Source organism: Festucalex cinctus, chromosome 5 (genome assembly GCF_051991245.1).
Source record: "Festucalex cinctus isolate MCC-2025b chromosome 5, RoL_Fcin_1.0, whole genome shotgun sequence".
Taxonomy (NCBI): Eukaryota; Metazoa; Chordata; class Actinopteri; order Syngnathiformes; family Syngnathidae; genus Festucalex; species Festucalex cinctus.
This window is the reverse complement of record NC_135415.1, coordinates 23760320-23786576: the sequence shown is the minus strand read 5'-3', so window position 1 is coordinate 23786576 and position 26257 is coordinate 23760320. Positions and strand designations below refer to the sequence as shown.

The 26257-nt window shown below is 38.4% G+C and overlaps 2 protein-coding genes and 1 long non-coding RNA gene across 4 annotated transcripts; 1 reads left to right on the top strand and 2 right to left on the bottom strand.

The window, feature by feature from the left end:
- Positions 1–4131: 4131 nt before the first annotated feature.
- LOC144019169 (uncharacterized) lies at positions 4132–5089 on the bottom strand. Its single transcript, XM_077522043.1, has 2 exons — positions 4341–5089; positions 4132–4299 (listed from the first exon to the last, which is right to left on the bottom strand). The coding sequence occupies exons 1-2, from the start codon at positions 4845–4847 to the stop codon at positions 4132–4134; spliced, it is 675 nt and encodes a 224-aa protein (XP_077378169.1). The 5' UTR covers positions 4848–5089.
- Positions 5090–12269: 7180 nt separating this feature from the next.
- On the top strand, positions 12270–25142 carry tspan36 (tetraspanin 36). The gene is made up of 8 exons (XM_077523028.1): positions 12270–12407; positions 17555–17782; positions 21865–22056; positions 22140–22214; positions 23311–23406; positions 23686–23835; positions 23908–23991; positions 24591–25142. Exons 2-8 carry the CDS (start codon positions 17723–17725, stop codon positions 24669–24671), a joined length of 738 nt encoding a protein of 245 aa, XP_077379154.1. The 5' UTR covers positions 12270–12407; positions 17555–17722; the 3' UTR covers positions 24672–25142.
- Positions 15458–17717, bottom strand: LOC144019767 (uncharacterized). Of its 2 annotated transcripts, XR_013283768.1 has the most exons (4): positions 17394–17717; positions 17248–17324; positions 17020–17120; positions 15458–16441 (listed from the first exon to the last, which is right to left on the bottom strand). It is a non-coding gene; the product is annotated as an uncharacterized LOC144019767 (long non-coding RNA). The 2 variants fall into 2 exon arrangements; XR_013283767.1 differs by having other exon boundaries at positions 17248–17693.
- Positions 25143–26257: the final 1115 nt, after the last annotated feature.

Genomic DNA, 26257 nt, shown 5'->3' with positions numbered 1-26257 from the left:
GAAGTTAAATGCAGACATACCTGCCGTATCAGTGCTAATAAGAATTTTCAGGTCAGTATTCCCGCACACAATATTTAATATCAGATAACATTTTTATTGCTCTCATTCAGACTTCCTCTTATCAAACACCACTAAAATGAGAAGCGAAAGCAAAGCTTGAAAAAGGGGGAAGCACCATAACATGTTTGCAAAATGTCACATGAGCTTATGCTCATGTCGATTCCCCTCATGAGTCACCGCACAAACTTGTCCAGGCCTGAATGGGAAAGAAAGTCGCCATTATTGTCTTACACAAACTGATCCTGATGGTTCTAGAACATTGCAGTTACAATCTGGATGTCCCCCGACAAACCCAACTCTAAAACGGACCTTAATGTCATCATGACCTTCTCTCTTCTCGATGCCAATAGACCTCCTTGATATCAGTTCCCTATCCCCATATGTATGTGTTCACTGTTGCCAATACCTGTTGAAAAACTAGATATTGGGTTTTAAATGGCAACAGTTTTAGGGTAAATCATTCATATCGCATTTTTCCACCTTATGTGGCTTTCAAATCGCTTTACATTTTGAACAGCCTTCTGATGATACAGCATTAGGTGTTCAATGTTTTGCTCAAGGATACTTCAACATGGGGATTGAACCCACAACCTCAGAGATACCAGATGACCACTATACCACTGATCCATGCTGTCACTGGTGTTTATAATTTATATCTCATGAAATGTATACTTGGTAGTGCTGATGCCTCAGCATCCTCACTTCAAGCTTTTCCCCTTTTACTATATCTCATTAGATGTCCTTTGCCCTGCGATTGGCTGGCAACCTGTCCATGGTGTTGCCCCGCCTACTGCCCAAAGCCAGCTGAGATAGGCTCCAGCAAACCCCGCGACCCTTGTGAGGAATAACCGGTCAAGAAAATGGATGGATGGATACATGTCCTTTCAAAATAAATGTTAATACAATGAGTGCTGCCATTCTAGGACATTTCAGAAATTGTAGTTATTTTCACTTTAAAAAAAAAAAAAAAAAAGTCAATTCACAAAGAAATTATGGTAAAATTACCAATTGTTACTGTTAGTTTCTCAGTAAATATATTTTTTTCGTTTTTTAAGGGTTTTAAAGTTGAATTTTGCATTTTATTTCATTATTATATATTTGTGAAATTACATTTGTGAATCCATTTTAACATATATGTATTTCTAATGGTGTTTCGAACAAATGTTTTTACAGTTACCGTGATTTCATATTTAATATTTGCCATGTAAAATCAGTGGATTTTTGTAAATGTAATGTTTTATTAAATAAAGGAAAATACTGTAAAATAAAATTATGCAAGTAATTTGCCAGTAAAATTCTGTTATTACAGTTTTTGATTTCTTTTTTTTTTTTTTAAATACAGTGTAGCTGCAAAAGTGCACTAATGCGTGCGAAGTCCAAATCAGTTAAACTATCCCCCCCAAAATGTCATCCGTTAGCTGAAAGCCCAGCCCTGATATACGACATTGGCGCCATCTTGTGGCATTTAAGTGCAACACTCCCCCCCAAAAAAAACAAAAAAACTAGTAACACTACATTTGAGTGCAATTTTCTTTTTTTTTTCTTTTTTATCTGTGCGAGATTGAATCCAGCATGGTGCTATAAAATGTACTGCTTAGATTATTCATAATCATAACTGTCGCCAAATAGTCAGCGTCAAATTGAATTTGTAGGTAAACTATAATCTTATGGCTGTTAATGATCAAAAGTGACAAAGGAAATGTCACAATATTAAGTTTTATTCCATATCCAAAATTCTTAACTCATTCACTCCCAATCATTTTCACTTAAGTGTTTTCCTGGATTTTGACTGATTTTTCAAGGCCCGTGAAATATTATGTTCTATTGCTATAAAAATCTGGAACATACCAAAAGAGAGATTAGAGTCTCTTCTTTTATCAGCGAAAAAAAAAGTATATTCCTATCTGTTTCCGCTGTGCAGCAATTAGCAATAGAACATAGCTAAGTTTCATCGTTTTTCACAATTCTGCTTAGAACTGTGGGGAAATCAGCTTGTTTTAACATGGCCTGGTTGATCTCTTATACTCTGCTGCCACCCAACCATTTTCTGCAGTAGAGAGACTGCATCAAAGCCTTCTCTATGCTCTGGCATAAAAAAAAATAAAAAAAATAAATAAATAAAAACGTATAAATACGTCTTTGGTACACTTAAAACATTTAAAATATGACGTATTTATACGTTTTTGGGAGCTAATGAGTTAACATTCTTTCTAAATTCACATGGTATGAGACCAATATCAATCTGTATGGCCTTATTTAAAGGTATCGGTGCTCTTGATCCTGTTTTATGATCAGAAATTAGAATAGAACATTGCCATTCATTTTGTGCAATTTTAGGTTTTTCATTTTATAGCCTATATGCCACTCATATAACCTAATAAAAGGGGGACAAAACTAGTGTTTCCGAGTTAATGAGTTTTATTATTGTTCATAACATAATAGACAGTAAGGAAGGGAAGTGCTGAAGACAGCAAGATGATTAATTTCTATTTCAGAAGGAAAGATAGCTTCATAAATATTGTTAGGATATGCGTGCAGGAACGCCGTGGATCATTTAGCTTGCACTCATCTTACTTCTCCTCTTGGGAGTCTTGGCGGCTTTGGCGGCCTTGGCCCTCTTACGTTGGGCCTTCTTGATTCGTTTCGGGGTCTTCCTTTTCGGGGCCCTTCGCCGCTTCCTCCTGGTCGACCTTTTTTTTGCAGGGGCCCTCTTACGTCTTCTCTTGGAGCGCCCCCTCTTGGCCCTCCTCCGCTGGGTCTTTCTCCGCTTGCCCCTCCCCCTCTTTTTCCTCTTGTTCCTCCTCACCCTTCTCACGGCTCTCCTTTTGGCCACCACGGGCGGTTGGCTGTTGAGCTTGAAAGAACCGGCAGCTCCTTTGCCCCGGGTGCGCACGATCACTTTTTTGGTCACCAGCCTGCGCAGGGCGAGGTGGATGCGGCCTCGGTTCCGGTTCACGTCGTAGCCGTTGGACTTCAGCAGCTTCTTGAGTGCCACCAGGGACACTCCTCGCGACCCTCCGCAGGAGGAGATGGCGTTCACGATGAAGATGGACACGGTGGTGCCTTTCCTCTGCTTCGGTCTCGGTGGAGATGTTGTGGGCGCAAGTGACACCGACATTGTGGGATGCGCCTGCCTTCTAAGCAACTATGTTCGGATACAAACAAGAGTTTTGAGAGCGTTGTCTCAAATAAAACAGCTTTTTTGTTGTTGTTGGTTGTTTTTCCACTCCGTGTGTCGCGTGAGCTTCAACTGTTTGTCCTCTTCAGCGAAACTCTCCTCTAAAATGTCCTCGTGAGCTGTTGGATGCATTTTTAAAAAGCGTTTCATAGTGTTTGGTGGGATTCTTTTCTCTCTGTACGTGAGAGTTTGAGAGCTATTTCAACCTTTCGAACAAAGTGATGCGTAATTACGTAACTAGCAGCCATGACGTATGAATTGATGAGTCGTAATGTTCAGCAACTGTCATCACCATTATGACATTATTATACATCGAATTAAACTCATTGGAGGCGATGCAGCGGAATGTGGACGCTTGAATGAATGTAATGCAATGAATGGCAACGTATTTTATTATTCACAGCAACGCATGTTTCATTTCGAATAAAACACGTTTGATGCACCCGTGTTGTTTTTATTTTTATGTTCACACAAGCCATATGGTTATCTTATTTTAGTTACATTATTTTACCAAAAACTGTGCAATTGTGTCGTCACACTTCCTGCACTTGATAAACCGCTCTCGAGAACTATGGATCTGACATTCATATTTGTCAGGGTTCACCATAATTAAAAAGATGCAAATTGTTACCTCAATTTTTTTTTTGTTGAGTCAACTTTTCAGTTTTTAGAGTATGGGGCTGCATAGAACATCTTGAGAATTTCGGTGGGATTAAATTCCCCTTTAAATGTTATACATTTTGTAAAGAAAAGAAGGCAAATGTGGGTTTTGTAGTTTTAATGTTCACACGCTACATGATAGAATACAAAGACATGGTGATATGATATATTGACAGACTCTGCAAATCAAGATTTGAAACTCTTCAGGAAGTCGAGGAAACGAGTAAATATATTTAAAGGTCCATCTGAGGTCTTTTTAGAGCACACTGGTTTTTCTTCTCCTTCTTCTCCTTCTGGTGGGCCTTCTTCTGCGGCGGTACCTCCTCCTTCTTCTGATTCTCCTCGGGCCCCTTCTCCTCCTCCTCCTCCTCCTGACAGAGGTCCTCCTGCGTCGTCTCCGCCTGACGGAAGACCTCCTCCGTCTCCTCCTCCTCCTGCGAACAGACGTCCTCCGTCTCCTTCTCCTCCGAACAGACATCAGCCTTCTTCTCCTCCTCCTCCTCACAGACGTCCTCCTTCTCCTCCTCCTCCTGACGGACGACCTTCTCCTGCGCCTCCTCCTGGAGCTGGTCCTCCTGCGTCTCCTCCTTCGTCGACCCCTCCTCCTCCTCCCCCTCCTTCTCCTCCCTCTGCGCCTTCGTCTCCTCCGTCGCCGCCCAACTCTCCTCCTCCGCCTCCTCCTCGTGCTCCTTGCGCGTTTCCTGTAGCGGTTGATCCGGTAGACCCGCCCGCCCGCGCCTCTGCTGCGGACGATGTGCCTTCCCGCCAAAAGCTTGCGCAGCGAGAGGCGGATCCGGCCTCTGTTGCGCATCACATCGTAGCCGTTGGCTTTCAGGGCCTTCTTGAGGCTGCCCAGGGTCAAGCCTTCCGGTTCCCCGTAGGATGAGATGGCTTTCATGATGAGCCTGGTCACCATCAACCTCTTCCTTGAGCCCGCCCTCGAAGCCATGGCGCCCTGTTCGGACTCGGGTTTGGAGTTGAAGCGGTGCGTCTGTTGGATGTCTCTGCGCTTGTGCCGAAGCTGCGAATCTTCATCAAGTCCTCGTGGGTAACCTCGGAGGGTGAGCCGAGACCATCCCTCGCCTCTCGAATTTCTACTGGTCGAGCCTTCTTTAATTCGAACGCATAAACAGTTCCATTGATTTGAACAAGAGAGGATTCATAGTTTTTTGGCGGGGAGGTTGACCCTTCTGTGCGTTCGGGTTTTAGAGACATTCGAGCTTTGGGGTCAAAGTGTGATGCGTAGTTACGCACGCCGGTGACGAGTCGTCTGCGCTGACGTCATCGTATAGTTACGACAAGTACTGTAATGTGTCTGATATACACCGGCAGTCAATATCGGTTTGGCTCATCCCCGCTTTTTCCGACGGACGCGAGCTGCTGTAGTCCAAAGAAATATACAACATGGCTCCTGCTAAGCAAAGCCATTATACACATAAAATACGTTTTGTTTTGTTTTTTAACCAATGAGCAGCACCCGTACAATGTTCTTAGCACGTATTTGTATATGTAATAATAAAAATCATACACTACAGTACAGGACTGTCTCAGAAAATTAGTATATTGTGGTAAACTCCATGCAATTAAATAAGCAAAATGCCATACATTCTGGATTCATTACTAATCAACTGAAATATTGCAAGCCTTTTTTTGTTTTAATATTGCTGCATTTTCAGCCAAATATCTTATCTCAAAATATTATATTTCCTCAGACCAATTAAGTAACAAAAAAAAAAAAGCCATAATCAGCAATATTAAAACAATAAAAGGCTTGCAATATTTCACTTGATTTGTAATGATTCCAGAATGTATGGCATTTTTTGCTTATTTAATTGCATTACAGAAAATAATCGACTTTACCACAATATTCTAATTTTCTGAGACAGTCCTGTATTCATGCGTGTTTTTTTTTTGTGTGTTTTTTTTTATAGAAGACAATATAGAATAGAGTGTGTGGCTAGAATAAACAACAAATTCACATTTTACAACATGCATACAATATGGTAAACAATACTTCAGACACTGGAAATATTACAATACAAATGAAACCAACGGTAGACAAAAATAAAATTGACAATTAAGACAATATGAATGATAAATATTGATAAACATATTGTGATGTAATGAATGGATTTACATGTCAAATGTGGACAACATGGGGTTGTTAAAATCATGATTCCCCAATATTAATATTTTATTTTGTGCAATAATGTCCTTTTTTATTTATTCATTCATTAAATACAACAAACTATTTTTTTCCAGTGTGTAAATAATACATTGGAACCAATACCCGCGACGATGCACGACAGGGGGCAAATTCCACGCGAGAATGCCGGAGCCCGGATTCGAACGCGTGACCACTGATAAGTATATGTGACGTATTATACTGTGCCGTATAATTAATTACTGAATTGGGTATATGAACTGCATCGTAAGTGGACAATAAAATCTCATGCATATAAGAACAATCGACAATATAACCTAATTATGATATATGTCAATTATTTGACACGCCCTTAAAACTGCTGGGTTAAAAAATAATCTAAATTTGTTCAGAAAATGGACCGACCCGCTATGGGTTAATATGTCGCGCAACAAGTCAAAAGTTTTTTTTTTATATCGGTTCACAGTGACATTGGTTCACATATAGCGGGTCCGACCGATTTTTTGGACCCAACATTTTTAAAACTGCAGAAGTAGAATAATAAAAAATAAAATAAAATACAAATCATTGTAGGCATATTTGTCATTCTATTTTAGGAAGCTCTAGCAAAAAAAAAATTTTAAGATATGCAAATATAAATGTTATTTTCAGTGGAAATGATTAGATTTTAATCTAAATCCAGTTTAATAAGAAATCAAAAGCATTAAATGACTAAAGAAGTTTTATTTGTTCATTTATTTTATGTCTCATATGAAAGTCAATACAAATCAAAACAAGTCATTATGTGCATATTTGTCATTCTATTTTAGGAAGTTCGAGCAAATCTGCCTGTTAATTTTTTTTAAGATATGTGTTAAAAAAAAAAAAATGTAAATATTTTCAGTGGAAATTAGATTTTATTCTACATTTTCTTTTCTACTTTTTTTTTATGATATGAAAGCAAACAAATCAAAACAAGTCATGTCAAGCATATTTGTCATGCTATTGTTAGAATGCTGTATCAAATCTGCCTGCTAATTTCTTAAAATTTTTCTCGAACATTTAACATTTTTGACATGGTTATTTTCAGCGGAACTTAGTAGCTTTTATTGTACGCTTTTAATATCCTTAAATTTAGACATAATTTTAATTAATAGCTTTTATTTGGGGCTTTATTGTAATGAATAACACTTAATTTACAGCTTTATTGGATTTAATGTAAACTGAAATTACTAGGGGGGAAAACAGTCTGCAATTCAAGTTAAACAAATTTTATTCACACATATTCATTCTCTTCAGGGATAAATAAATGATAAATATAGGTGAGATAAATAGGTAAAAAAATAAAAAATAAAAAAAAGTGAAAAAATAATCTTGCAAAGGCATTCCTGTTATAAAAAGGTGACCTAGATCACACTGAAGAATGAACACGAGAAGACGAAAAAAAAAAAACACACTAGTGAACATTACAAAGGAAGATGACTAAAGATGTAATGTTTGTGTTTCATGCCAGGCTGCTGGGTCACGTGTTTTCCTTTTCTTTTTTTTCTTTTTTTTTTTGCCTCACAGCTGCTGGTATTCTACTGGGTGGGCGGAGTCCCCAGCTGCACACCTGGGAGTCATCACCAATTAGTCTAGTATTTTGGTGCTGCAGAAGATGAAGGACGGTGTCGGATTATTCTCGTCTTGTTGATGTCACTACTTGTTCCGAGTCCTGACTGGCCTTCCTGCTCCTGAGACAATTTCATGTGCGTTTTTGCCTTTTGTTCGGTAGCCACTAGTATTGTAGTATTTTTGTATCCGACGACGTCCTTCAGCTGGGACTCCGCCCAGCCGCTCTCTTAGTTTGGTAATCTGTTGTACCTTTTTGTTAGATAGTTGTTATTGCCTTAGGCACTCCTTTTGCTCCATTTTATTTGTACTTTGTTTTGCATTATTCCCTCACGAACTCATCGTGCTCCTTTTGTTATTACATTTTTGCTACTACTTTCCTGCTCGTCTTCCTTCTGCTTTGGGGTCCAATCAATCCACTCGCTCACGCAACAAAAGAATGCACGCGATATTTTACATGACTGTACATTAAGAGTGGCTACGATGTCTACCCAAATACTTTTATGAAGATGAGATCATCGTATTGTTTTACTGTTTGTTTTGAGTTCTAGCCATTGAAATCTTTTGGATACTGTGCACTTAAATTGATCAATTATCGTTTTTTTTTTTGTTTTTTTTCTATGCTGATTTTTTTGTTTTTGTTTTTTTAGTGTGAGGTTACATCCTTTACTTTCACAAGGACTGGCTTGTATGTTGAACTATAGTCCATCAAGTGTCAAACGGTAAACATTGATTTTATACTGCAAAAAAAAATAAAAAAAATAACATGCAAAAATGAACTACACAGACAGAAGTCATATTTTATTCAAGGGTTATATAATACAGTTTAGAGACACTAAAATGAAGTAGTCATTGAAACCTTAGTGGCTCAACAGGAACCTCTTTTACAAAAGGACACACACAAAAAATGCACACAAGCAAACGCCATCTACGGCTGTCTAGCAATTGCAGCCACTTTGTGTCAGAGAAAGAGAATGCCTGAAATTGTAACCAGTGATGACAGAGCACAAACTTTGGGTCAGGGAGCTGAGTTGAATTGGCTGGAGGTTCCCTGGAGCAATTTGTTGTCCGGCCGTGACTCACCTGTGCGCTATAGCTAACCCAAGTCCGACTTGCATGAGGCTTTTTTTTTTATGTTTTTTTTTTTTGTAGGTCAGGAAAGTTGTCAGGATGCTTTTGAAGCATTTGGGCAGCTCCTCTAGCCACTGCAGATTGCTAACCCATGTTTGCAGCAGATAATCCAGCCGAGATGTAACAAAAGCATGGATTACCGTTTCAAAGTGCTGCTGAGATAAAAGATTTTTGACCTTAGCCAGCTGTCTAAAATGAAAAAAGCTGGATTTGACAACAGCGGCAATTTGCTGGTCCAGTTTAAAGTCACTGTCCATCTCCTTCCTGTTCTGCAGCCTGGAACAATGGACCTCGCCATGTCCACCTCCATTGCTAAGGAATGTAAAAATTTTGACTATAGGCAAAAAGTCAAATACCTCATTAAAATTACAAAAACAAACAGGAAAAAAAACAATACAGGGCTCCAGAATGCCCCTAAATTTGACTGGTGGCATTTTTTTTCCTAAAATTTGAGACGGCGCATGTACATTTTTCATCTACTTGGGCCTGTGGACCAGTCGTGCTTGTTTCCCAATGCAGAGTTTGTGGGTTTGATCCCCAGCCTTTATGGCTGTGTCCCAACTTTTCATGTTAATTTCATCAACACACATGTTTCACTGGACTAATACCCTCATTAATAAACAGTAACTGAGACAAAATGAGTATGCATTTTTGTCGACTAATCAAGATGAGATGGAAATGTACTTCGCTAAATAACAACTGGACTAAAATTTGGACATTTTAGTTCAACAGAAACGAGTGGAACATGAAATGACTTTGTACAATCTTGTCTCTGCTAATCTGTCACTTTGACACTGTCATGTGATGTCCCTTTCAATTCTGCTGAAGGTTGGGATTTTGTTCCTCAACCCTTGTGTGACTTTTATTTATTTATTTCAATTCTTTATTTTACTGTCTTCCAAGTGGAAATATTAGCCTACTCTAAAACTGAGTCTATTTGATCCCACTCAAAATAGAATCAAATTTACTGTAAACAGAGTCAAATTTACTCTGCAGAATTTACTGTGCAGTTAACTCATTTGCTCCCAAAGACGTATTTATACTTTTTATTTTATTTTATTTTTTTATGCTAGAGCATACAGAAGAGCTTTGATGCAGCCTCTGAACTGAAGAGAACGCTTGAATCTAAGGTAGTTATTACAAAAACGGCCAGCAGGTGGCAGCAGAGTATAAGAGATCAACCTGGGCCATGTTGCAAAAAACTTTTTCCCCACTGTTTTAAACGGTTAAACTTAGCTATATTCCAATGCTAATTGCTGCAAAACGGAAACATAAAACTATACTTTTTTTTTTTCCTAATGAAAGAAGAGATGCTAAACCTTATTTTGGTAGGTTCCATGTTTTTATAACAAATAGAACATAATATTCTGTGGGCCTTGCAAAATCAGTCAAAATGCAGTAAAACAGCTGGGAGTGAATGAGTTAATATCGTCGCCTTTCACTTCTTGGCCATCGTCCTCAATCTCTTGGCCATCCATACGCTGCTCTCTGATTGGCCAAATGTTTTTCTTCCACGCCGCAGCGGATATTTTCCCTTGCAATGCATCGAGGGAAAAAAAAACTCTCTACCATCCTCTACACTGATCATCTTTGATATGCTTGACTAATGTTGACAATTGAACAGATGATTTTGAATATTATGACTGGACATGAAACTGGACATTATGAAAGGACATCCATCCATTTTCTTGACCGCTTATTCCTCACAAGGGTCGCGGGGTTTGCTGGAGCCTATCCCAGCTGGCTCTGGTCAGCAGGCGGGGTACACCCTGAACTGGTTGCCAGTCAATTTAAAGTGTTCATGTTTATTGCAAAAAATAAAAAAAAATTCTGGCACTAAGTCTGTACCATATCACTAACAAAATTTGGTAAACATTTTCCATGATTTCCGATTTATTTATTTTTGTTTAAAATAGCTGTAACAAAATTGTGGACATAAAATGTGGAGATATTGTAGGGCACAGGGCTCACAGAACATAAGTCTTAAATTTATTTTTATTTATTGGTTTTGTTTTATGAACATTCTAATTGAACTCCAAATTGTCAACTTTTGGGCCATTTATTGATCCACTGATTTATTTCCAATGTGCAAAAAATGAATTTGTGGTTGGACAGCTTCAATAAAGTCAAAGCAGATGTCTATGAATGTTTTATTTCACACAGGATTATTTGAACATAGTGTCATGGAAAGTGGAAAGGTCCATTATGTGAGAAATAAATGTCTAGATGAACAGCTGGAGAAAATGGAAATATGTACAGTCCATGTTGCTTCCACTAGACCCCGACTTGACTCAGCCTTCTCCTCCTCCTCCTTCTTCTGCGCACGGGTCTCCTCCTGCGTCGGTACCTTCTGACCGTCCTCAGCCTGCGCCTGCGGACTCTCCTTCTTCTTCTCCTCCTCCTTGGGTACCTTCTCCGCCTCCTCCTCCTTCCCACTCTCCTTCTCCTCCTCCTCACGTACCTTCTCCTGCGGGACCTCCTCCTTCTCCTCCTCCTCCTGGACCGCCTCCTCCTTGACCTTCTCCTCCTGGATCTCCTCCTCCTTCTCCTTCTCCTAGAGGTCCTCCTCCTCCTCCTCCTCCTCCTCCTCCTGCGGCGGGGTGTGCCCCTCCTTCTCCTCCTTCTCCTCCTGCGCCTTACAGTGGAGCGTCTCCTTCTCCGCCTTCTCATTCGAACCCCCCTGCGCCTGCGACGGCCGCTGAGGTTGATCTTGAGGCGCCTTCCGGTGGTGCGCAAGATGTGCTTCCGGGTCACCAGTCTGCGGACGGCCAGTCGGATCCGGGCTCTGTTGCGTACCACGTCGTAGCCATTGGCCTTCAACACTTTCCTGAGGCCAGAAAAGGTGACGCCTGACGGGCCACAAGACGAGATGGTACTCAGGATGAGTTGGGACACTCTCATGGTTTTCGTGCCTTAGCCGTGTTGACCAATTTTCAGCGGATCTTCCTGCAGGTTGCTGGAGTGGCTCGAGTGCCGGTGATGCCAGTAAATGGACTTTCTCCCGAAATTTATTAGTTTTCGGCTCTTAGTAACTTCCGCGTTTTAGAGAGATGAGAGACTTTCAGTTAAAGAGCTGATGCGCAAATCTGGGCCGCGGAGAACCTCGTGACGTCATCGTGACTCCTGCGCTCCTTATTACAAACGGCGACCGCGGTAACAGGACTCCCATATTTGAGGCAAGGCGGGAATTATCTTTAAATTATTGACTACAGAGTGCAGGGACTTTTCTGCAAAGCGAACCATTGATTGTTTTAAAGGACTTTATTATGGAGGAATTTGGACTGGTGTGCAGCACATGCAATGTTTTTTGGGGGTTTTTCCGTCTGTGTGCCCTGCAATTGGCTGCCAAACCGTTCAGGGTGTATACCCCGCCCGAAGACAGGTGGGATAGGCTCCAGCAGACCCCGCCCCCGTGAGCCCTGTGAGGACAAGCGGGTCGGGTGGATGGATGTTGCACATGCGCCATGAGGTTCTTCAGTTCAGAGCCGTTTCAAAGGAATATTTTTGTGTGTGGCCATTTTTGTGTTGCAGGCACGGTAGCTCGTCTGCCTCACACTTCTGATGTTCGGATCTCATCTTAATTCCAACTTCCAGAGGGATACTTGGCAAGACAAGACAATTAAGGCAAGTCAGCTTTATGTATAACACAAGTACTTCACACTTGCAAAGACAATGCTAACGCTAACGCCTATCGACATTCAGAAGCAAAACAAAATAAAAGTAGCCTATACCTTCCCAAAAAAGAAGGTACATTGACAACATTTAGACAACACAACACTTTAAAAATATTAAAAAGTAAAACAAATACATAAATGTAGGTTTATAAAATTATGTTGGTGTGTCTTGCTAGGTTAAGTGCTGGCTGTAACAGATTTTGGGCTAATCAAACAATTTCAGGACAACAATGGTGATGTTCTTGAAGGTCAACGCTCTGGCCCTCTGAGGATGACATTGAAATTTTACTATTTTAATAAAGAGACATTCAGTAATCCCTAGCACCAGCTAGTGGTCAAAAAATGGCATTCGATGCACACAGTAGCACGCACGCTGCGGTGACTCAGAGAGACCATATTTGACAGGTTACTGCCAATTCTTATTTTGCATTAGCAAACGAGCATCTCAGCAAGCGACGGCGACTTGGCAGCCGGAGCAGGTAACAGGGCTAGCTGGAGGTAGTCGGCGCCATACTGGAGTGACTAACGAGTAGCTAGCGGGAGGAGCAAGTTTAAAAAAAAAACAAAAAAAGCTAGTAAAACTTGCAAGAGCAAAGCAGAAAGTGACAAACCGAATCACGGGAGTTATATGACCACTTGCAGGCACCAGCTGTGGAAGGTATAGGGCCTATACCAGGGGTGACCAAACTACGGCCCGGGGGCCATTTGCGGCCCGCCATACATTTTTTGGGCGGCCCGCGGCAAACACTAAAAATAATTTTTCAATGCTGTTTTTTTTTTTTTTTTTTTTTTTTAAAGAGGGTGGATTAAACATTTCTAGCTACGCAAAGACACAAATTTGCAGCTAATAATTCAGTTTCAGAAATAAAAATAGTTTCATCCACTTGTTGCTAAGTGTCAAGGTCCAATTTGTGAAAACATCACATTAAATTAATGGTTCTTAAGTGTGGTCAGTCTACTTACTACCAATTGTTCTTGTTGTGGTTCAGAATGTCAAGCTGGGATTCAGCTGCTGCTCAGTGGAGAGGCGTATCTATTATAGTAGCACACAGGGGTCACTATTTGCCTTGTGACTGTTAGCAGTTTTCAATAAGTAACTGTACATTATATCAACAATTTATAATTGCTTCATTGATTTTTACCACGTTTAACTCATTCACTGCCATTTACGGGAAAAGATGTCAAATTATGCATTTTTTGCTGGTCTGGCAATGAACGTGTTAATAAATAACTAAAAAATAATAATCAATTTTTCTTTCTTTCTATTTTTCTGTATGTGGCCCTCAGAGGAAAAAGTTTGGACACCCCTGGCCTATACCTTCCACAGCTGGCTATACTATAGGCTGTGGTCGACCCACTGGGTCCGATACTCGATGCAATACCACCCGGGCTAACTACATTCGCTAAGTTGTCTTTTAGACATCCGTAGCAGGAAGTTGGCGGCGAAGCATGGTGATTACTAGACCTATGATTATATATTTAGAAAGAAAAAAAAAACATTTTGTTTCATACTATTGACATATACTGCCCAGAGCCAGCTGAGATAGGCGCCAGCACCCTCCGCGACCCTTGTGAGGAATAAGCGGTCAAGAAGATGGATGGATGGATGGATGGATGGATGGACTATTGACCATAAACAGTCTGTTTTTTAAATTAATGAATTATTAGTTTACCACTAGATGGCACTAGAGATCACTGAATGTCCCTTAAGAAAAAGGGCCATTGATAATAGTGTATACATAAATACTTACATGGACGTAGGGCTACTCGATTATCAAGAAATTATTAATCTATATTAATTTGGTAATAATTGAAATCATGATTAGGATGATCATTTGTTTATCCTTCATTTGTGCAAAATAAGAAAATGTTTAAATGTAAAAAAAATATTAAGACAAATAAATTTTGTTGAAAACTATAATTATGTAAGGTTCTTATGGACCAAACAAGATTTATTAAATTAGTTATTTTTAAATTTAAGAAAATGTGTAAATACATACATTGAAATAAATCAAAATTAGTCTTAATAAATTGTTTTATTTTTGTTTACGATTATACCAATTTTGTAATTGTGGAGTGTAATGATTGAAATTATAATTGAATTTTGATTCACATTGTGATTCTTTGCACAGAGCTATCAATACACTGTATATTGATTCAGAAGGCCCTGGATCAGGTTAGATTGACAAGGCCCCACATAAAGGCTCAAATCTAATTACAGTACATTAAATATATAAAAAAAAAGCAACTGACAGCTGCCTTGGCCTTCTCCTTTTATCGGCAGCTACCAATCAGAGGAACGCTGTTTTCCCAATCAAATTAAGGAGAACAGCGACCCAATCAGAGCAAAGCTTATTGACATATTGTGTTCAAAATTGCAGGGAATTTCTGATCAATGAAAGCATCTTGAAATGGTGCATCTGGCCATTTCCAACCCAAATCATCTTGCAAATCCAATAAAAGGGCATCAAATATTCTTTAAAAAAAAAATCACAATTTCAACAAATATGACCATTTTTCATCTTAGCAAACTTCCCATTGAAGTACTGGGTGTGAGTGCTTTCCCCCCTATGTGGTTAAGAATAAATTAATACAATTCCATGATTTAGAAGATTAGAATTCAGAAGTTTCTGAGGTCTCACTGCTGAGTGTATTCTTGTGGGGTATATGCCACGTAAGAGGCGGGACTGATTTTGCACAGTTTCTGGTTCCTGTTGGGACGTAATTGGCCGCGTCCCAAAACTTACTTATCTTTGGGATATTTGGACTAAAACATGTTATCTAGATTTAAGATTCCAAGGAACTTTAACCCATTCATCGTTTTTCTTTATTTTGTTTAAATGCCACTTATGCTGTTCACGGTAGATGCTGCCTTCACTTGGTATGGGAATTAACATGTTCTTTAGCTGTGGTTTACTGGCTTGTATGTAATTATTGTTTCTAACACTTCAGAGAAAGCAAATACAATGTTCAGTGCATGTACAATAAAGAAGCCACATAGATGAACTGTTCCTTTTAATAAAAAAAAATAGTTTTACATTTCCACAAAAAATATGTTGGGGAAAAAACAACACTCCATCTTGTGAACAACGGAATAATCTTAATACTTTGGTATCAAAAATCTATTTGTCAACAAATATACAACAATGAAAACAAAGTACTGTAAACAAACTTTCAAAATATATATTACACTTTTGAATGAAAGACATTTCCTGAGGTCTACATAGTAAATGAAGCCAAACAAGCAAACAAAAAGTCAAACAGATGTGCAACAAATAACTTACAATCCTATTGTCGTGACTGTAAGAGTTTCTCAAACAAACCGTTGGTTTGTTCTGATTCGTGCCATAATTTCTTCATGCCTCTTTTGAGATTAGAAGCCTCACAATCTTTGAGGAAAACCATCATCTATCTTTATTTTCTTGTGGTTTCCTTTTGCGCTTCAAACCTGAGGTGTGAGCAGGTATTGATAACAACAAATCAGAATCAGAGGACTGTGTAGCAGGTGGATCAGACAGACTTTCTCCAGTGGAAAGACTAGCAGCTGTCGTAGAAGTTGTGTCTGTCTCGAGAATCTTTGGCCGCCGGATGATTATGCCATTTGCAGTACCGACAACATGAAACTCAATGTCATGATGCCTTCCAATTATTTCCCCCATCTCTATTTAAAAAAAATAAATAAATAAAAACTTAGTGGCCTTTTTGTATGCATCTTCAATGGTTGTCCATTTTCTGGAGACTTTCTCACAATCAAATATCTGGTGGAACTGATTTGTCAGCTTTTCAGCAAGTTCCTGCCAAAACAACTTTTTCTTCCCCCTGCCCATCCAGATTCTGGAGTTCAGTTCCACTAGATTACGAGGGAGCTCACAGTTGTCTTTCGACAAAAATTGGCGCATGAGATCAATCAAAAACTGTCTGCTCTTTGTTGAAGGATGGATTCTGGGGCAGCTCTCTCTCCTTCTTCTGGTGTACTGTTGTCATCTTAAATTAAAGGACAAAAAACATTCTTGGTGAATTCACATTTTCAAGCCTTTTTGTGATTTACATTAATTATTTTGGTGTCCTCAATTTTTAAAAAGTAAAAAATCAACTAATAAACAAAGAAGAAAAAAAAGTGATGAGGAAATTTGAGCACAATAAAAAATATTTTCAGCAGTAAAAAAAATAAATAAATAAAAAATACATTATTTTTCATGTACAATTAATACATTTAAAAACAATTTCTTCCACTTGCTGTCAACTGCAGATTACCTCACTTGTGCTGAGGAAATAGGTAATGATCTATCATGGCTGAGGGCTCACCTGTTTTCTGGGTTTGATCAGCAAACTGAATGACTGGTCGTTAACTACTTCCTCAACACAGGAGAAGTCATCTTCAGTCAATAGCCAGTGGAAAAAAATAGTTTTAAAATATATTAATTGTACATGAAAAATAATGAAGTTATCAAAGCAATTCTGGACGAAATAGTAATTTTTTTCTGCCGAAAATGACTTCATATAGAAAAAATATAATGGAATATTGTAGATTCCATTGTTGTTTCATACTTGTGAGCACTCACCTGTTTCAAGAACAGGAGTTGCAGAGATAATCTGGACAGCAGTATTGCAATCCGGCGACTCATCTCCCGGTCCCAGCAAACCATGCAGTCTCTGGCATACACTGTAAACAAACACATTCACATGAGTAAGGATAGGACATTGATTTGTGTATGCTACGTAATTGTGTTGATTCTAAAAGAAATTGCCAGCGGTCGACAACGTCTTTATACAGTGTTCATGTTTCTTACCGTTCACGAATCCGTTGCTTCCCTCCGCCATTTTGAAAGTTCTCTCAACTCGGGTATCAAAATAAATTCCCAGTTGTCTGGTAGAAAATACGACATGAGGGGGCGTTCACGTGCAATTTTCGACTTGACTTGTGGTATTTATTTACCATAATTACGATAACACCTGAAGGCAGCAAGAGAGTTGGAGTCTACACCAGGCAAAAGGCAGACAAACACATTCACATAGCGTGTCACGCATGAGAGTCAGGCAAATGTTCTTCAGTGACTAAAGTGTGATTCAAAAACTGCGTAAACATTTTGTTCTCAGTCCAAGCATCGCAGCGCACGCGTCTTCCACTTCCGGGTCATGTGACCGCGGGGCGTCACAAGCGACGTCACGCTTGGAACCCTTGTGACCAAAGACTAAACAGACCGACGTCGAGACCAGCAGTCGGGCCGACTTCACTTCAGTCTACTGACCACCAACCTAGACGACATGGACTGCGGCATCGTTACTTCCAAGACGGTTCTCATCTTCATCAGTCTGGTTTTCTGGGTAAGAGGAACTATTCTAGTATTTTGTTAACTTGAGTGTATTTATTTAGAATCACTGTAGTTCCCCAAAATTAACAGGCCTGTTTAGGCATACGGATTCTTATCGCTTGTCAGATTTAACGGAAGTACATATAACTCACAATTTCCTCGTTATGTATTGGCATAATTTCAACGCAAATTAAATTTTTGACGTCATTTCTCTTTTGTAAATTTGATGGTTACGTTTAGTGTTGTCGGTCATCTGGTGACGTTACTTAACATCATGCTGTCATTCTTCCCCTTTTGCCTCTACTTGCAGTGCGCTGTTTTTGCACAGTGAAAACAGGCTTCTGTTTGATCTGATAAGTGCAGCCAGACTTCAATTGACCCTTGTCTGTGTGGTTACGTAGGAAAACAGTCTTGGCAATGTAATCACGATCGTTGTTTTCATCGTGCGGTTTTATTCACCCTTGTTTTTGTTGTTGTTTTTTTTCCCCCTCATCTCAAATTCGCAGCGGAGGTTTAAAATTAGCAGGGTTTGTTTTGCCGTGACTCGCTATTTTGCCGTGAACGGTTCTGATTGGTCAATCGCCGGACCGAGTCATGCACTCGGAGGGTTACCGCCTTGCTCCACCCTCTTCTGTATCTTTTCACTTTTACCCACCGAAGAAAGGCCGCTACCAATATTACCAGCCTAACCATAACTCTCAGAGCATAAAGGCTGTTGACAAGACATTGTAGTTTATTTAAAATAAATTGTACTGAGCGGGATTCGAAACTGCGACCCTGCCCTTTCGAGGTGACATCCTATCGTGATGCAATGAGCTAGTTCATGATTCACGGCAAAATAGTGCTAAGTGGTGACTTGCCCGTCATGGCTAAATATACACTGCATAAAATAATGTTATTCGACTATAATTAAATAAAAACTAAAACAGAAGTTCATGGAATTCTGAGAAATGTTCTCATAATAAGGTTAGGGATGTATATGGCCAACAAAAAAATATTGCGATGTAATTAGGTGCTATATGGTTGAAAGACGGTATAGTGGAATGGTTTGATTCGATTTGATTCCGTGGGATAACGATTCGGCTTGATATAGTATGGCTGAGCTTGAGAGGGTATGATGCAATGATTTTCTTATTGTAAATTTACAAGATGAATGAACTTTCCATCAAATATACTATAGCTCCAATTAAAAAAAGACAATTTGATACTTATCTTGATAAGTGAAATGATTTGGTTCGATTCAATGCACTCACATTTTTTTTTAAATCAAAACCTATTTTGTCACTGTTATTGTTTTTTTTTTGTCACACCCCTCATGTGTATTTATCGTGTAAATATGTAATATGTACAGTATATACCTATTTAAAATAACGAAACAAGAGTTCAGAACATTCAGATATCCATCCAATTAATAGTCAATTAATACATAAGAAAATTAGTGCATTCAGAGATTCTCCCATCCCACTAAAATATTATATATATATATATATATATATATATTTATATATTTATTAATTGAATGTGCAATAAAGATTTAAAACAGGAGTCCAGAACAATAGATTATACAATTCCTTTAAAATATTTTAAAATATAAGTAATTGACAATTAAATACAAAATTTAACACAGTCTAGAACGTTCATCCCATTTTATAAAAATATTTTCATTAATTACTGAAGTACAAGTAAATGGGATTCATTATTTAATTTATCTTTTAAACGGTGCTTTAATCAACTATGGATATTTGGCAAATGCTTGTTTTTCAAAGTAATAGTAATGTAAATTAAAATGAACACAAATGTAATGTCACGGTCACCTTAGTTGATTGAAACCAGGGAGGAAAGCCGAAACCTTTTTATGTTACGGAATATGTTACATGATAAAACAAGTGATTGCCTTGTAGAAAAAAAAAGAAAGAAAGAAAATAAGTTGCACAACATGCCGCTGACTCACTGATCTACAGTAAGTTGCAACCTACCGCACTCATCCCTTGCTCACCACTTCCACATAAGATTCTAGTGGATTTGGTCACATTCCACAGAGCTGGAATGGGTGCCTCTTTCTTTAACGAAAAAGAAAGAAAGAAAAAAAGCCTCTTTGCTGCCTCGTTTCATGGGCATGAGATCAGACTTTCTTGGGGAGATTACGGGGCGAGCCTGGGGGGAGCGAGAGAGCCCACGGCCGTCCCGTGACTGTGGAGTGATTACGAGACATGAGTCATGCGGCCCATTGGGAAGACAGGTGATTGCCTGCTTTCACAAAACATGCTTGGAACACAGGAAAGTGACCTTTTATAGTATCTTTTTTTTTTTTTTTCTTTATTGATAAAGGCTGGTCAAAGGTGAAAGGCGAATTGAGGTGTGCTGATATTGACTTAGTAGGTCGCAGTGGTTCGACTTTCTCATGGATTAACAGATAGTCTGATCATAGTCACAATGTGACGCTGCCATGTAGAGAAGTCAGTCACATGTTTGCAAAGCAAAAAAACAAGAAAGCCGGTCACGATGATAATATGCGCTTCAAGGACTCATTTCTGGATGAACTCACATGAGGACACAGGAGATAATATCAAGAACAAACTTCTTTGTGCTGCTCGCACCAGCTGATTTATCGCCATTGTGTTGGAGACAAGTTGATGGCCACACTTGACATGCTTGTAGTTAAAGTTAGGTCAAATGGACTTTTTAGTTGCTTGGAGGGCTGGGCAATAAATCGAATTAATTCGATACATCGTCATTTTAAAAAAAATCAATCGTTAAAAATTTGCTCAATCGTGAAATCGAGTTTTGTCTTCTGGATGATTAAAAGCTGTTGTTCTTATATTGTGTTACATCCAAATGCTTTTATGTGTTGTAGTTTTGCAAAAGGGGCAGAATGCTGGATGGGAGGTTTACAAGACATGTTTACAATAACTACCAACTACTTAATTGTGGCATTTAAGCACAAACTATGAATGTTAAGTGTATGTTAAAACTGCTTCTAAAATCAGTATATGTTACAGGTCTCTGAAAATTTTGCACAGGAATTATTTTTGAATAAATGAAACCTTTAAATAAATGTTTGTTGGCTTTATTAGGTTAAAATCGATTAAATTCGTAATCGTCCTGAATGACTGCAAAAATCGAGATTTTGTTTTTTGGCCATATCGCCCAGCCCTAGTTGCTTGTTTACAAATGTCAGTGAACCGAACCTTCACTATTAGCAGAGGATGGGTACCAACTTCTTCTAATAGAAGAACAGCGAAGAATTTAGCTTATCTCATATTTATTAAAATAACAGCTCTTAAATGTCCTTTTTTTAAAAAAATAAAAAATACTTGGGTAAATACAAACTGCATTTTTTCCCAATTGAACACAATCTATTTCATTTTTAAATAAAATAGAGATTATTAATCTATTTTTTCTGTTTAAATTCTTTTTAGCAACTCACAGTGTCCCATCACTCGTAAGCTATTTTTAGAACAGATCCCAGATACTTCCGTTGCCCATTGCAATGTACATGTTTTTGTTTTTTTTTAAAGAGGAATACATTATTTTGGATGATATTGCCATAGTGGAATATAAGAAGGCGGCCATTTTGCCACTTGCTGTCGAGTGACAATGACATCACAGTTGCTCAGGTCTCGTGTAACAACCAAATACATCTCAGTTTTAGACAACAGCTGTGATTGATCGTTGCCTGAGCCCTGAGCAACTGTCTATTGCTTTAAAAACATGAAACCTACCAAAAGAAAGATTAGTCTTTTCTTTCGTCAGGGAAAAAATATATATTTATATCTGTTTCCGTTTTGCAGCAATTAAAATTAGAATATAGCTAAGTTTCATCATTATTCACAAATCTGCTTAGAATTGTGGGGAAACGGCTTGTTTTCAACATGACCCTACTTGATCTGTTGGACGTTTTTTGTAATTACTACAAATTTTTCACCCCTTCTCTGCAGTTAAGAGGCTGCATCAAAGTCTGTATGTTCTAGCATTTAAAAAAAAAAACAAACGACGCATAAATACGTCTTTGGGACACTTAATACATTTAAAATAGAACGCATGTATACGTTTTTGCGAGCAAATGAGTTAAATGTTTTGCTGTGTTGATTCCAGGCTGCAGGTGCAGGCTTGGCCTACGTTGGCGCCCAGCTGTTGAGCAGCTATGGCACCTTTGAGAGCTTCATCCACAACATGTACATGCTCATCCCGGCCGTGGTCATCATCGGCATCAGTGTGGCCATGTTCATCTTCGGCCTGCTGGGATGCTGCGCCACCATGCGAGAGTCCAAAGTGGGCCTGAGCTTTGTGAGTGTCCCACCCCAAAAATGCATCGACACCACTTGAGACTCCTATTCCGATGTTAATTGTCATCTGTCTTGTTCATGTAGTTCTTTCTGATCATCATGGTGATGTTTGCAGCCGAGATTGCCGTTTTGGTGCTGAGCTTCATCTACCAAGGCAAAGTGAGTCGTCGTTGTACACTTACCCTGCCGATAGTACTGAATTTGCCTCACAAGAAGTATCCTTGCATTATCCATCCTTCAACATAGCAGCATGAGTAGAAAATGTGCTTACATACAATGCTAATATGTGAACATGTAGCAATATTTGATCAGATACAGTTTGTATGCTAACCTATAGCAAGAAAGCAGATTGGTTAGAGAAAAAGGTGAAAGCAAATGGGTAAGGATTTTATATCATGCCCTGTGCCCTACTGGTGTTATGCTAACATTTATCAAACTGCAACCTAATTAGCGAAAGCTTGAAAAAGTGAAGGGAAGAGGAAGAAATTGTTTTGACAAAATCATATTAATCAATCAGCAATGATCAGTTTATTAAATTCTTAATCTTGCATACCAACAATTGCAATATATAAATGAATCATCTTTAAGTTTATCAGTGAAATACAATCTAAAGCAGGCACGGGCAACTTAAATGATGGAGGGGGCTACCATTTTTCATGAGCGCTACTGGGGTGCCACATAAGACCACATGCTTCCTAACCAGAATAATGATAAAGAAATGCCATTTTAAATATGGGCAAAATACTTGCCTGCCCTAGAATAGTGAAAATCTGCATATAATTGATGGCCATTTAAATGCATTGGTAAAATTGGGGGGAAAACAAAAATATTCAAAAAACACTGGTAAATGTCCATGCATCTTCCCCCTGGAAAAAACCCCTAACCCCCCCAAGAAAAAATACTGAGAAAAGTCCACAAATAGGTGAATCCATCCATGGATGCGTAACTGTGAGTATGTCGTAGTAGTAGGATTTTTTTCCCCCACCCTGACGCTATATGCTGAACAGCCTTAAAAACCTGATCATGTGATAGCACAGTAACTTAGTTCCAGGAAAAATAAGATTGGTAGGAAAAACAAAGCTTCCCTTGAAATTTTCTAAAACCACAATGTTAAAGCATAATCAATGAAACTCGGCATTATCAACATTGACTTACAACTCTTCACTTCTAACACCACAGCGACATCTGCTGGTTACTGACCCACATTGCCATTTATTCATTTCAATGCTGACTTATCTTTCACACTTGTGTGCAGATGAACGGAGATATAGATCACTCCATGAACAACGTATTTGCAAAGTATGACGGCAATGACCCCGAGACCAATACTGTGGACTACCTGCAGACTGAGGTTGGTATTGGATGCTCGGTCTTGCACCTCCATTTTTGCACAACCTCCTTTAGTTTTTCAGCTTTCATTTGACTTGTGTCGAACAAGTCATGTGTTTTAGTCTGTTATACATGAATCAACATATATATATATATATATATATATATATATATATATATATATATATATATATATATATATATATATATATATATATATATATATATATATATATATATATTTATTTTATTTTTTTATTGCAATGTGTGAGGAAAATCACTTTTGATATTATTTGTGTAGTTGCAATGCTGTGGCGTGAGGAACTACACCAGCTGGTTCAACACGACCTGGTACCAGAGCCACAACAGTACCGTGCCCTTGTCCTGCTGTAAAAATGTCAGCACACAGTGCACTGGCAGGTTGGACCAGTTAGACCTGCTCAACTTAGAGGTGAGCTAAATACGATTGCTGGACATCATTGACTGCAGCACGACAAACCATACGGGGCTTTTGTGCCAACAGGGTTGTGAAGCAAAGCTGGAGCACCTGCTGCAGGATTTACTCAAGTACGCCATGCTGGTCATTCTGGGCTTCGCCGTCATCAAGGTAACAAAAATGCAACGCTGATATTGACCAGGGGTCCGCAACCTGCAACTTTGGAGCCAGACACTTTAGTCCTTCTCCATTGGCTCCCTGTGGATCTAAAAAATAAGAATAATAAAATTAGTGTAAATTAATATTTTTTGTGTTTATTTTTTAGATAAAATATTATTTAATTGATTAAATAAAAATTGAATAAATAAATGTTCATGTCAGTCCAAATTTTTAAGTTATCAGAAAAGAGAGGAACGTTTTAAAAAAAAAAAAAAAAGTTTCTATAACCAATTTATTCAATGACCTCAAGTCAAACTCTCATTAATGGCGCATGTCCAATCCGCTGGTTTACTCATATTGTCAGAAATTTCATACATCTGTTATCCACCTTTGGAAGATGCCCGATTTTAGTCGGATAACCAATTCGGTTTTTCAATACAATCATGCCGCCATGACGCAGACGACAATTGTAACACTTCAGCGTAAAAAAAAAAATAGGAATTTGGTCATTCTCAATTTAGTGCAAATATATTAGACTTGTCAATGTAGGTCATCACATTTAACCTGAACTCTTAATTATTTTTTCAATGGAATTTTGTTCATGTCTGCAGTTCTTCGGGATGCTGAGTGTTTGCGTGATTGCCTGTAAAAGCAACGGCCGGAGGAGTGGCTACCAACCTCTTTATGCCTGACCAAAAAAAAACTTTCCACCAATACTACTTTTTTTTTTTTTTTTTTTTTTTTTTTGCATGTCCATCGTTAACTAATGTCATATGGATCAAAAGCGAGCGTTTCCAGCATGAATGTCATTTTACTGCATTTGGCTGAACTTCCCAACATTCCCACAAGTATTTCAACCTATTTCATTTGTACCACCTTTTGAACGCACTCATTTTTTTTTTTAAAGCTATATATGGATTTAAGTTGTTTTTCCTCCTGTTACTGAGGATTTGTAATTGACTTAAATTCACTGGAATGCACCACACTGCATTTAATGCCTTATGTCTGGTTGGGATGTTTACTGTATAGCTGACTTGATTCAACTAATCTACAATAGCTTTGTTTTAATGAGATGTCTTTTTTTTTTTTAGGTGAGTTATCTGTGTTAAATATAGTTACCGCTCTACATATTGTCTTTCTAAAATAAAGTGAGTATTTCACAAGTTTGATTGTATCACTCGCTTAATATGTTGTGGTGTGTTGTGGGAGCATGCTTATATTGGTGCTAACAGTTCACAGTATTGAATTATTTTTGAGAATTGTGTGGCGCGCTGAATCAAACGCAACAGTACAATAGTTTTTCCACTTATTGCATTATGTTGATTAAATGCACAAATACTGAGTTTGTCAAACATTAACGTCGTTATGATATAATTTAAGTCACTGCTTATTTGTAATAGTGCTTAATTTGTAAAATAAATAATGTAGTGACCAGAAGATGCCTGCAAGTGGTGCAATTGTGTCAGTGATTAAATGGGAAAAAAATATTTCAAAATATCAACTATGAATGATGCTTTTAAGAAACGGCAGCCACCACACGATAACGGCCGAGAAACTGCTGATGTCCATAGAACTAAATTGTGTTTTTGGTGTTTAAGTTTAGTTGTGTTAACAGTCTCCTGGACTAAGTTAAGTCCTGGTAAGGCTCTTGAGTCTCTGTGGAAGGCAAACCTTAATGGTTGAAATTAGGGGTGTTAAAAAAAAAAAAAAAAATCGATTCGGCGATATATCGCGATACTACATCGCGCGATTCTCGAATCGATTCAATAAAAAAAAAATCGATTTTTTTTTTTTTTTTTTTTTTTTTTTTTTAAAGAGCTCAGAATTGTTCATTCGGTAGTCTTACCGATTAAACGTCTTATCATTGCCTTTTTTTGTGTGTGTGAATCGATTTTTAAACTTCCATTTTTAATGGAAAAATATTCAACAAAACGTCTGACTTCGGGTTAGGATTCACACCTTGAGCATGGAAGAATGTTACATGAACGGAACATTAAGCCTTAATATTTTATTTTAATGCTGTTCAAACATGAAACAGATTACAACCTCTATAAGACTGAAATTTCAGATAAATAATACATTTTCATATAAATCTTACACTCTACAAGCTTACTGATTAGTATTTTCTAAATTTGAATGAAAAAAAATCGCAACAATCGACTCAATTCGTATCGGGATTAATCGGTATCGAATCGAATCGTGATACGAATCGAATCGTCAGGTACTAGGCAATTCACACCCCTAGTTGAAATGGTCGTGGACGGGGAGAGCATCTGTC

Bases quoted from the DNA above. Each gene is read 5' to 3' on its own strand.
- LOC144019169 (XM_077522043.1), bottom strand. From the start codon at position 4,847: ATGGCTTCGAGGGCGGGCTCAAGGAAGAGGTTGATGGTGACCAGGCTC. The intron at 4,300-4,340 runs GTTCGCAGGAGG...GTCTTCCGTCAG, and splicing joins GAAGGAGACGGAGGACGTCT to GCGGAGACGACGCAGGAGGA.
- tspan36 (XM_077523028.1), top strand. From the start codon at position 17,723: ATGGACTGCGGCATCGTTACTTCCAAGACGGTTCTCATCTTCATCAGT. The intron at 17,783-21,864 runs GTAAGAGGAACT...TGTTGATTCCAG, and splicing joins TCATCAGTCTGGTTTTCTGG to GCTGCAGGTGCAGGCTTGGC. The intron at 23,407-23,685 runs GTTGGTATTGGA...TTATTTGTGTAG, and splicing joins TGGACTACCTGCAGACTGAG to TTGCAATGCTGTGGCGTGAG.